Source organism: Oncorhynchus clarkii, chromosome 17 (assembly GCF_045791955.1).
Source record: "Oncorhynchus clarkii lewisi isolate Uvic-CL-2024 chromosome 17, UVic_Ocla_1.0, whole genome shotgun sequence".
Classification (NCBI taxonomy): domain Eukaryota; kingdom Metazoa; phylum Chordata; class Actinopteri; order Salmoniformes; family Salmonidae; genus Oncorhynchus; species Oncorhynchus clarkii.
In genome coordinates, this window is record NC_092163.1 from 85,308,994 (window position 1) to 85,321,937 (window position 12,944).

The 12,944-nt window shown below is 42.8% G+C and overlaps 1 protein-coding gene across 2 annotated transcripts in view; it reads left to right on the forward strand.

Moving 5' to 3' along the window:
* The window catches only part of LOC139371482 (E3 ubiquitin-protein ligase makorin-2-like), a 63,952-nt gene that overhangs the window by 2,770 nt on the left and 48,238 nt on the right, over positions 1-12,944 (forward strand). The window contains exon 2 of one of the 2 annotated variants that reach the window (XM_071111934.1): positions 8,157-8,888. The exons of the other annotated variant lie outside the window; for it this stretch is intronic. Within the exon in view, the coding sequence (XP_070968035.1) occupies positions 8,575-8,888 (314 nt within the window). The 5' untranslated portion in view covers positions 8,157-8,574. The remainder of the gene's footprint in view (positions 1-8,156; positions 8,889-12,944) is intronic. 2 annotated transcript variants of the gene reach the window in all.

A 12,944-nucleotide genomic window follows, 5' to 3' on the forward strand; every position in this document is an offset into this window, starting at 1 on the left:
AGCGGTATGACGGCTGCATGGTCCCAAAGTGTTTATACTTGCGTACTGTTGTTTGTACAGATGGAACGTTGTACCTTCAGGCATCTGGAAATTGCTCCCAAGGATGAACCAGACTTGTGTAGGTCTACAATTTTTTTTTCTGAGATCTTGGCTGATTTATTTAGATTTACCCATTATGTCAAGCAAGGAGGCACTGAGTTTGAAGGTATGCTTTTAAATACATCCACGGGTACACCTCCAATTGACTTGAATGATGTCAGAAGCTTCTAAAGCCATGACATAATTTTCTGGAATTTTCCAAGCTGTTTAATGCCACAGTCAACTTAGTGTATGTAAACTTCTGACCCACTGGAATTGTGATACAGTGAAATAATCTGTCTGTAAACAATTGTTGGAAAAATTACTTGTGTCATGCACAAAGTAGATGTCCTAACCCACTTGCCAAGACTATAGTTTGTTAACAAGCAATGTGTGGAGTGGTTGAAAAACGAGTTTTAATGACTCCAACCTAAGTGTATGTAAACTTCCGACTTCAACTGTATGTGTAAATCATTCTCTCTACTATTATTCTGACATTTCACATTCTTAAAATAAAGTGGTGATCTTAACTGACCTGAAACAGGATTTGTACCAGGATTAAATGTCAGACATTGTGAAAAACGGATTTTAAACGTATTTGGTTAAGGTGTATGTGAACTTCTGACTTCAACTGTGTGTGTGTGTGTGTATACACACACACACACACACACAGTGGGGCAAAAAAGTATTTAGTCAGCCACCAATTGTGCAAGTTCTCCCACTTAAAGATGAGAGAGGCCTGTAATTTTCAGCATAGGTACACTTCAACTATGACAGACAAAATGAGAAAAAAAATCCAGAAAATCACATTGTAGGATTTTTAATGAATTTATTTGCAAATTATGGTGGAAAATAAGTATTTGGTCAATAACAAAAGTTTATCTCAATACTTTGTTATATACCCTTTGTTGGCAATGACAGAAGTCAAATGTTTTCTGTAAGTCTTCACACACTGTTGCTGGTATTTTGGCCCATTCCTCCATGCAGATCTCCTCTAGAGCAGTGATGTTTTGGGGCTGTTGCTGGGCAACACGGACTTTCAACTCCCTCCAAAGACTTTCTATGGGGTTGAGATCTTGAGACTGGCTAGGCCACTCCAGGACCTTGAAATGCTTCTTACGAAGCCACTCCTTCGTTGCCCGGGCGGTGTGTTTGGGATCATTGTCATGCTGAAAGACCCAGCCACGTTTCATCTTCAATGCCCTTGCTGATGGAAGGAGGTTTTAACTCAAAATCTCACGATACATGGCCCCATTCATTCTTTCCTTTACACGGATCAGTCGTCCTGGTCCCTTTGCAGAAAAACAGCCCCAAAGCATGATGTTTCTACCCCCATGCTTCACAGTAGGTATGGTGTTCTTTGGATGCAACTCAGCATTCTTTGTCCTCCAAACACGACGAGTTGAGTTTTTACCAAAAAGTTATATTTTGGTTTCATCTGACCATATGACATTCTCCCAATCTTCTTCTGGATCATCTAAATGCTATCTAGCAAACTTCAGACGGGCCTGGACATGTACTGGTTTAAGCAGGGGGACACGTCTGGCTCTGCAGGATCTGAGTCCCTGGCGGCGTAGTGTGTTACTGATGGTAGACTTTGGTCCCAGCTCTCTGCAGGTCATTCACTAGGTCCCCCCGTGTGGTTCTGGGATTTTTGCTCACCGTTCTTGTGATAATTTTGACCCCACACATTTTTCAATCCAAGCTGCTTACCTATTGCAGATTCAGTCTTCCCAGCCTGGTGCAGGTCTACAATTTTGTTTCTGGTGTCCTTTGACAGCTCTTTGGTCTTGGCCATAATGGAGTTTGGAGTGTGACTGTTTGAGGTTGTAGACAGGTGTCTTTTATACTGATAACAAGTTCAAACAGGTGCCAGTAATACAGGTAACAAGTGGAGGACAGAGGAGCCTCTTAAAGAAGAAGTTACAGGTCTGTGAGAGCCAGAAATCTTGCTTGTTTGTAGGTGACCAAATACTTATTTTCCACCATAATTTGCAAATAAATTCATTAAAAATCCTACAATGTGATTTTCTGGAATTTTTTTCTCATTTTGTCTGTCATAGTTGAAGTGTACCTATGATAAATTACAGGCCTCATCTTTTTAAGTGGGAGAACTTGCACAATTGGTGGCTGACTAAATACTTGTTTGCCCCACTGTATATATATTTGTATATATATGTGTATATTTGTGTGTGTATGTGTATATATATATATATGTGTGTGTATGTATATACACTGCTCAAAAAAATAAAGGGAACACTTAAACAACACAATGTAACTCCAAGTCAATCACACTTCTGTGAAATCAAACTGTCCACTGATTGACAATACATTCCACATGCTGTTGTGCAAATGGAATAGACAACAGGTGGAAATTATAGGCAATTGGCAAGACACCCCCAATAAAGGAGTGGTTCTGCAGGTGGTAACCACAGACCACTTCTCAGTTCCTATGCTTCCTGGCTGATGTTTTGGTCACTTTTGAATGCTGGCGGTGCTTTCACTCTAGTGGTAGCATGAGATGGAGTCTACAACCCAGTGACTCAGGTAGTGCAGCTCATCCAGGATGGGACATCAATGTGAACTGTGGCAAGAAGGTTTGCTGTGTCTGTCAGCGTAGTGTCCAGAGCATGGAGGTGCTACCAGGAGACAGGCCAATACATCAGGAGACGTGGAGGAGGCCGTAGGAGGGCAACAACCCAGCAGCAGGACCGCTACCTCCGCCTTTGTGCAAGGAGGAGCACTGCCAGAGCCCTGAAAAACGTGACAGTCTGGAGATGCCGTGGAGAACGTTCTGCTGCCTGCAACATCCTCCAACATGACCGGTTTGGTCAGTCATGGTGTGGGGTGGCATTTCTTTGGGGGGCCGCACAGCCCTCCATTTGCTTGCCAGAGGTAGCCTGACTGCCATTAGGTACCGAGATGAGATCCTCAGACCCCTTGTGAGACCATATGCTGGTGTGGTTGACCCTGGGTTCCTCCTAATGCAAGATAATGCTAGACCTCATGTGGCTGGAGTGTGTCAGCAGTTCCTGCAAGAGGAAGGCATTGATGCTATGGACTGGCCCGCCCGTTCCCCAGACCTGAATCCAATTGAGCACATCTGGGACATCATGTCTCGCTCCATCCACCAACACCACGTTGCACTGTCCAGGAGTTGGCGGATGCTTCAGGTCTGGGAGGAGATCCCTCAGGAGACCATCCGCCACCTCATCAGGAGCATGCCCAGGCATTGTAGGGAGGTCATACAGGCACGTGGAGGCCACACACACTACTGAGCCTCATTTTGACTTGTTTTAAGGACATTACATCAAAGTTGGATCAGCCTGTAGTGTGGTTTTCCACTTTAATTTTGAGTGTGACTCCAAATCCAGACCTCCATGGGTTGATAAATTTGATTTCCATTGAGAATTTTTGTGTGATTTTGTTGTCAGCACATTCAACTATGTAAAGAAAAAAGTATTTAATAAGAATTAGCAATTATAACTATTTCTCTCTATACCATTTGTATTTCATATCTTTGACTATTGGACGTTGTAATAGGTACTTTAGTATTGCCAGCCTAATCTCGGGAGTTGATAGGCTTGAAGTCATAAACAGCGCTGTTCATCCCAGCATTGCTATGAGCTTCTGTTTGACTAAATGATTACGTGCCTGCTGCTGCCTACCACCGCTCAGTCAGACTGCTCTATCAAATGTCAAATCAGACTTAATTATAATAAACACAGAAATACGAGCCTTAGGTCATTGATATGGTCACTATCATATGGAAACTATCATTTCGAAAATAAAACGTTTATTCTTTCTGTGAAATACGGAACCGTTCCGTATTTTATCTAACGGTTGGTAACCCTAAGTCTAAATATTGCTGTTACATGGCACAACCTGCAATATTATGTAAAAATCTTGCAAATTAGTTTGCAACGAGCCAGGCGGCCCAACCTATTGCATATACCCTGACTCTGCGTGCAATGAACGCAAGAGAAGAGACACAATTTCCCTAGTTAATATTGCCTGTTAACATGAATTTCTTTTAACTAAATACGCAGGTTTAAAAAAAGAAAAGAAAAAGAAAGGCATGTTTATGGTTAGGTACATTTGTGCAACGATTGTGCTTTTTTTCCCCCGCGAATCATCACCCGTTTGGCGAAGTAGGCTGTGATTCGATGACAAATTAACAGGCACCGCATTGATTATATGCAACACAGGACAAGCTAGTTAATTCATATCAACCATGTGTAGTTAATTAGTGATTATTGATCGTTTTTTTTATAAGATAAGTTTAATGCTAGCAACTTACCTTGGCTCCTTGCTGTACTCGCGTAACAGGTGGTCAGCCTGCCACAGTAGTTTCCTCGTGGAGTGCAATATAACCGGTGTCAATGAGGAGATGGGAGAGGCTGGACTTGCAGCGTGTTGAGCATCACAAATAGAACCTATTTCTATTTTAACGCCTGACCACGCATTCTCTCGCTGAGGCGCGCAAGCAATAATTGAATAACGTGTATGTGTACATTTATTTTGCAGTGTGGGTGTGGTCATGATGTGAGACCTGCCCACGTTGCTGGTAGTTAAATTGTAAACAACAACAACAAATGACTCATTGAACTCTGGTCGTCCCATTGTTTCCTATATGGAAATATCTCACAATGTGCATATTTCAATTTTTTTTCAAGTCGGACACCATTTTAATCATGAGAATCTCCTCTTTCTAATCATGTAAGTCTAGGCAGCGAGCTCTGTTGTCATCCAATGCTAGCCCAAAATACTTTTTGCCCTTGGAACGCTGAGCTCCCCCCATTGTTTTCCTATGGAGATGCATGCCGGTCTATTTCACCAAATATCTCACTATGTATATTTAGATTTTTTTCAAGTCAGGCACCATTTTAATCAGGAGAATCTCCTCTTTGTAATTATCTAAGTTTAGGCAGCGAGCTCAGTTGTCACTGATCACTAAACCAGAAATAGTCCAAAGTTTTCATTTTTTTTCCTGCTTTCTCATTACGCAGACAAACACAGTTGACACCATCAAGGTACAGATGTTTACTTTATACACAAGTTTTTTTTTTTTTTTTTTTTCCTATTTTGTCCGACAAACAGATTGTAGTGGTAAATAAAAGGAGATACATTTTTTTTGTGCTATTTAGGTGAAATGGAATTCCGAAGCATCACTCCAGTCAAAACAGGCTCGGCTAACATTCGATTCCATTCATTTGCTGTGGACTCGCGCTAGTGTTCCAGCTTAGCCAACTTTCTTTTGCCGTTTTTTTTAGCCTTGGGTGAATTTTGACTCGTTCTATTGTCCAGGCTTATATAAAGCATCCTCAATTCAGGCTGCAAACTAAAGGTCGACCGATTATGATTTTTCAACACCGATACCGATTATTGGAGGACCAAAAAAGCCAATAACGATTAATCGCCCATTTTTTTTTTTTTTGTAATAATGACAATTGCAACAATACTGAATTAACACTTTTTTTAACTTAATATAAAACATCAATAAACTCAATTTAGCCTCACATAAATAATAAAACATGTTCAATTTGGTTTAAATAATGCAAAAACAAAGTGTTGGAGAAGAAAGTAATATGTGCCATGTAAAAATGTGTTCCTTGCTCAGAACATGAGAACATATGAAAGTTGGTGGTTCCTTTTAACATGAGACTTCAATATTCCAAGGTAAGAGGTTTTAGGTTGTAGGTAATATAGTATTTATAGGACTATTTCTCTCTATACCATTTGTATTTCATATACCTTTGACTATTGGATGTTCTTATAGGCACTATACTATTGCCAGTGTAACAGTATAGCTTTCGTCCCCCTCCTTGCCCCTACCTGGGCTCGAACCAGGAACACATAGACAACAGCCATACTCGAAGTATCGTTACCCATCGCTCCCCTTGCAGCGCAAGGGGAATAACTACTCCAAATCTAACGGCGAGTGACGTTTGAAACAGTATTAGCGCACCCCCAGCTAACTAGCTAGCCATTTCACATTGGTTACACCAGCCATTAGGCTGATAGGCTTGAAGTCATAAACAGCGCTGTGCTTGTGAAGAGCTGCTGGTGAAACGCACAAAAGTGCTGTTTGAATGAATGATTAAGGGCCTGCTGCTGCTCAGTCAGACTGCTCTATCAAATCAGACTTAATTTGGTCATTAATATGATCGAATCCGGAAACTATCATTTCGAAAACAAAACGTTTATTATTTCAGTGAAATACGGAACCGTTCGGTATTTTATCTAACGGGTGGCATCCCTAAGTCAATGTATGTCATAATTACGTAAAATTGCAATAAGCCAGGCAGCCCAAACTGTTGCATATACCCTGACTCTGCGTGCAATGAACGCAAGAGAAGTGACACAATTTCACCTGGTTGATATTGCCTGCTAAACTGGATTAGTAGTTATAACTAGTGATTATGATTGATTGTCTTTTATAAGATAAGTTTAATGCTAGCTAGCAATTTACCTTGGCTTCTACTACATTAGCGTAACAGGCAGGCTACTCGTGGAGTGCAATGGTTAGAGCGTTGGACTAGTTAACTGTGCGGTTGCAGGACTGGAACCCCTGAGCTGACAAGGTAATAATCTGTTGTTCTGCCCCTGAACAAGGCAGTTAACCAACAGTTCCTAGGCAGTCATTGAAAATAAGAATGTGTTCTTAACTGACTTGCCTAGTTAAATAAAAGGTATAAAAATTAAAATAAAATTAAAAAAACGTAAATCGGCGCCCAAAAATACAGATTTCCGATTGTTATGAAAACTTGAAAACGGCCCTAATTAATCGGCCATTCCGATTAATCGGTCGACCTCTACTGCAAACACATAATTTCCCTCCCTATCTAGCTATAATGGCAGCTGTTGGGGGGAAAAAAACGGGAAAAATGTGCACTGTCTTAATAAAAAAAAATGTCCACCATTTTCGGACAATTTAGGATGTTGCACACCACGTCCAGCCAAGGGTGTGCAACGTCCTAAGTTAATGGAAAACTGGTTTTATTAGGACGTTAAGGAGGAAAGTGATTCCTTTGCAGCCTGAATGCTTTATGTACAAGCCGGAACACCAGTGTATTGCCTGGAATCCACATCAATCCTAGATGATAGTGCAGATCTACTGCCCGCTATTGGCTGCCTAGGCTATAAAAAGTGCAGCTACAGATTGTTACAACAGATCATGTGATTTAACCAAAGATTTATGGTGTCCATTACTGGGAGTTACAAGTTAGGTACTGTGATGTAGCACAGAGAATTTTCGGCCAACCTTAACTTGGCGATACTATCTTTGTTCTCGTTTCGGCCAAACATGTATCTTTTAAAATGTCGGTGTCTAGTTGCAGGTGGCGCATTTGAATTTAGAAAATGCATTTTCCTCTATGTAATCCAACAATGTGTACGCCGCCATCTGTCCATTTCAAATCTTCTCATTGAGTGAGACAGTTGGGTCCACCCCAAAGTGCCTCGCCATGATGACACTTGCCTGTCTTGATCAATGAGATTTTTGAAATAGACAAGATGACGGCGTACACATTGTTGGATTACTAAAAGGCCGTCCTAAGAGGAAGTTGCTGCACCCATTTCCAGTAATTCCTGTCCAAGAGTGGAAATAATTTTTTGGGTTCCACCTCTAAGACTGATGCAGGCTGCAAATATATATTCAGGAATTGGAAGTGGGAAAGTTGTGGGGATTTCCACATTTAGCAGAGAAATAACCACAAATAGGCCACTGACTGACAGCTGTCAGTGTAGCTAGCTAGCATGCTAACCTTAGCCTGACAGCTGTCAGTGTAGCTAGCTAGCATGCTAACCTTAGCCAGCTAATGAAATTTATGTCAATTTTCAGTTAAGACAGGTGTACTGTAAATCAGGTGAAAAATAATCATTTCAGAAAAATACTACCAGCCTACCTGTGAAGAGTCTCAATTAAACGTGCCTATACGACCTGTTTGTCTCTTGCCGTTTGATCATTCCAGTGAAGCTGTCGGGTTCCAGAAAACATTAATATTTGGACATGAGAGAACAAAGAACCAATAATATAGCTATTTAATCATGTGATTTTCAATCTGTCTTTGTCCTAGTCTGTAATCCCAACATGTTTCAAGCTGACCATCATTGTCCCTGTTCCCAAGCGCTTCAAGGTAACCTGCCTAAATGACTGTTGCCCTGTAGGACTCACATCTGTAATTATGAAGGGCTTTGAACGGCTGATTATGACACACTTCAACACCATCATCCCAGACACCCTAGACCCACTCCAATTCGCATTCCAAAGATGATGCAACCTCAGTTGCGCTTCACACTGCCCTCTCCCACCTGGACGAGGGGACACAACTATGTGAGAATGCTGTTCATAGACTACAGTTCAGCATTCAACACAATAGTCCCTTCCCAGCTCATTACCAAGCTAGGAACCCTGGGACTGACCCATCCCTCTGTGACTGGATCCTGGACTTCCTGACGGGCCGGCCCCAGGTGGTGAGGGTAGGCAACTACGCCATGTTGACCCTCAACACGGGGGCCCCTCAGGGGTGTGTGCCTAGTCACTTCCTGTACTCCCTGTTCACCCATGACTGTCTGGCCACTCAGGACTCCAACACCATCATTAAGTTTGCTAACGACACGACGGTGGTAGGCCTGATCACCGACGGCAATGATTCAGCCTACAGGGAGGAGGTCAGAGACTTAGCAGTGTGGTTCCAGGACAACAACCTCTCCCTCAACATCAGTAAGACCAAGGAGCTGATTGTGGACCATAGGAGAAATAGGGGAGAGCACGCCCCATACACATTGACAAGGCTGTTGTGGAGCAGGTCAGTAGCTTCGAGTTTCTTGGCGTCCACATCACTAACGAACTAACATGGTACACACACACCCACACCGTCATGAAGAGGGCATGACAGCGCCGCTTCCCCCTCAAGAGGCTGAAAAAATGTGGCATGGGCCCCCGCATCCTCAAGTTCAACAGCTGCGCCATTGAGAGCATCTTGACTGGCTTCATCACCGCTTGGATATGGCAAATGCATCGTCCTTGACCGCAAAGAGAGGCAGATAGCCTAGTGGTTAGAGCGTTGGACTAGTAACCAGAAGGTTGCAAGATCGAATCCCCGAGCTGACAAGGTCAAAATCTGTCATTATGCCCCTGAACAAGGCAGTTAACCCACTGTTCCTAGACCGTCATTGAAAATAAGAATGTGTTCTTAACTGACTTGGCTAGTTAAATAAAGGTAAAGACAAATAAAAAAATAAAAGAGCCTCAGATGGTGGTGCGGACAGCCCAGTACATCATTGGTGCCGAGCTCTCTGCCATCCAGGAACTTTATATCAGGCGGCATCAGAGGAAGGCCCAAAAAATTCCCAAAGACTCCAGCCACCCATCCATCAACTGTTCACTCTGCTTTCATCCGGCAAACAGTACCGGAGGATCGGCTCTTGGACCAACAGGCTCCATGACAGCTTATACCCCCCAAGCCATAAGACTGCTAAATAGCTGGACTGCTAATTAGTTTGAGTACCATTAATTGACTATCTGCACTGATTCGCTCTTACACTAACCCTACGCACACTCACTAGACTAAACCGTGCCTTCAGAAAGTATTCACACCCCTTGAGTTATTCCACTTTTTGTTGTGTTGCAGCTTGAATTCAATTTTTTTTTAAATGAGATTTTTTGTTGTTGTCACTGGCCTACACTGGCACCACAATTTCAAAGTGTGTGTGTGTGTGTGTGTGTGTGTGTGTGTGTGTGTGTGTGGGGGGGGGGTTTCTATTTATTTTGACTATTTTCTACATTGTAGAATAATAGTGAAGACATCAAAATTACGAAATAACACATGGAATCATGTAATAACAAAAAAGTGTTAAATAAATCAAAATGTTTTATATTTGAGATTCTTCAAAGTAACCACCCTTTGCCTTGATGACAGCTTTGCACACGCTTGGCATTCTCTCAACCAGCTTCATGAGGTAGTCACCTGGAATGCATTTCAATTAACAGGTATTCCCTGTTGAGTATAGAGACTAAGTGGAGTTGCAATTCAACAGCTTAGACACGAGAAGTATGTGGCAGGGTCTACAGACAATCACGAAATACGAAAGGAAAACCAGCCACGTCGCGGACACCAACATCTTGCTTCCGGCCAAGCTAAACACCTTCTTTGCCCGCTTTGAGGATAACACAGTGCCACCGACTCGGCACACTACCAAGGACTGTGGGCTCTCCTTCTCTGTGGCCGATGTGAGTAAGAAATTTAAACATGTTAACTCTCGCAAGGCTGCCAGCCCAGAAGGCATCCCTAGCCACGTTCTCAGAGCATGTGCAGACCAGTTGGCTGGTGTGTTTACTGCCATATTAAATCTCTCCCTATGCCAGTCTGCTGTCCTCACATGCTTCAAGATGGCAACCATTGTTCCTGTACCTAAGAATGCAAAGGTAACTGATATAAATGACTATCGCCCCGTAGCACTCACTTCTGTCATCATGAAGTGTTTTGAGAAACTAGTCAAGGATCATCTTACTTGTCACTCTAGACCCACTTCAATTTGCTTACCGCCCAAATAGGTCCACAGACGATGCAGTCGCCATCACACTGCCCTATCCCATCTGGATGAGGAATGCTGCTCATCATTAAGCTTGAGACCCTGTGTCTGAACCCTGCCCTGTGCAATTGGGTCCTGAACTTCCTGACGGGCCACCCCCAGGTGGTGAAGGTAGGAAACAAGATCTCCACTTCGCTGATCCTCAACACTGGGGCCCATAAAAGTGTGTACTCAGCCCCCAACTGTACTCCCTGTTCACCCATGACTAAGCATGCCTCCAACTCAATCATCAAGTTTGCAGATGACACAACAGTGGTAGGCTTGATTACCAGCAACGACGAGACCGCCTACAGGGAGGAGGTGAGGGCTCTCAGAGTGTGGTGTCAGGAAAACAACCTCTCACTTAACATCAACAAAGGAGATGATCGTGGACTTCAGGAAACAGCAGAGGGAGCACCCCCCTATCCACATCGATGGGACAGCAGTGGAGAAGGTGGAAAGCTTCAAGTTTCTCGGCGTACACATCACAGACCAACTGAAATGGTCCACCCACACAGACAGTGTGGTGAAGGCACAACAGCGCCTCTTCAACCTCAGGAGGCTGAAGAAATTTGGCTTGTCACCTAAAACCCTCACAAACTTTTACAGATGCGCAATTGAGAGCATCCTGTCAGGCTGTATCACCGCCTGGTAGGGCAACTGCACAGCCCTCAACTGCAGGGTTCTCCAGAGGTTGGTGCGGTCTGCACAACGCATCACCGGGGGCAAACTACCTGCTCTCCAGGACACCTACAGCACCCGATGTCACAGGAAGGCCAAAAAGGTCATCAAGGACAACAACCCCCCGAGCTACTGCCTGTTCACCCTGCTACCATCCAGAAGGCGAGATCAGTAAAGGTGCATCAAAGCTGGGACTGAGAGACAGGGAAACAGCTGTCTCAAGGCCATCAGACTGTTAAATAGCCACCACTAGCACAGAGAGGCTGCTTCTCATATACACAGACTTGAAATCATTGGCCACTTTAATAAATTGAACACTAGTCACTTTAATAATATCTCCATACTGTCACTGCAGTCCCTGGTTCGAATCCAGGCTGCATCACATCCGGCCGTGATTGGGAGTCCCAATTGGCCCATTGTCGGCTGTGGTAGGCCATCATTGTAAATAAGAATTTGATCTTAACTGACTTGCCTAGTTAAATAAAGGTGTAAAAAAAAACGTATCATGCATTACTCATCTCGTATTCTATTGTATTATATACTGTATTATATATATTATATATAGAATATACTGTATTCTATTTTACTGTGTCTTAGTCTATGCCGCTCTGACATTGATCGTCCATATATTTATATATTCCTAATTCCATTCTTTGCTTAGATTTGTGTGTATTGGGTATATGTTGTGAAATTGCTAATTACTTGTTAGATATTTCTGCACAGTCGGAACTAGAAGCACAAGCATTTCGCTACAACCGCAATAACATCTGCTAGCCATGTGTATGTGACTAATAAAATTTGATATGTTAAGTTCATTTGTGGAATTTATTTTCTTAATGCATTTGAGCCAATCAGTTGTGTTGTGACAAGGTAGGGGTGGTATACAGAAGATAACCCTATTTGGTTAATGACTAAGTCCATATTATAGCAAGAACAGCTGAAATAAGCAAAGAGAAATGACAGTCCATCATTACTATAAGATATGAAGGTCAGTCCATCACTACTTAAGGACATGAAGGTCAGTCCATCATTACTTTAAGACATGAAGGTCAGTCAATCTGGAACATTTCAAGAACTTTGAAATATTCTTTAAGTGCAGTCGCAAAAACCATCAAGCGTTATGATGAAACTGGCTCTCATGATGACCGCCACAGGAAAGGAAGACCCAGAGTTACCTCTGCTGCAGAGGATAGGTTCATTAGTTAACTGCACCTCATATTGCAGCACAAATAAATGCTTCACAGAGTTCAAGTAACAGACATCTCAACAGAAACTGTTCAGAGGAGACTGTGAATCAGGCATTATTGGTCGAATTGCTGCAAAGAAACCTCTACTAAAGGACACCAATAAGAAGAGACTTGCTTAGGCCAAGAAACACGAGCAATGGACATTTATACCTGTGGAAAATCTGTCTTTGGTTTGATGAGTCCAAATTTGAGATTTTTGGTTCCAACCGTCGTGTCTTTGTGAGACACCGAGTAGGTGAACGGATGATCTCCACATGTGTTGTTCCCACCATGAAGCATGAAGATGGTGTGGGGGTGCTTTGCTGGTGACACTGATTTATTTAGATTTCAAGGCACACTTAACCAGCATGGCAACCACAGCAT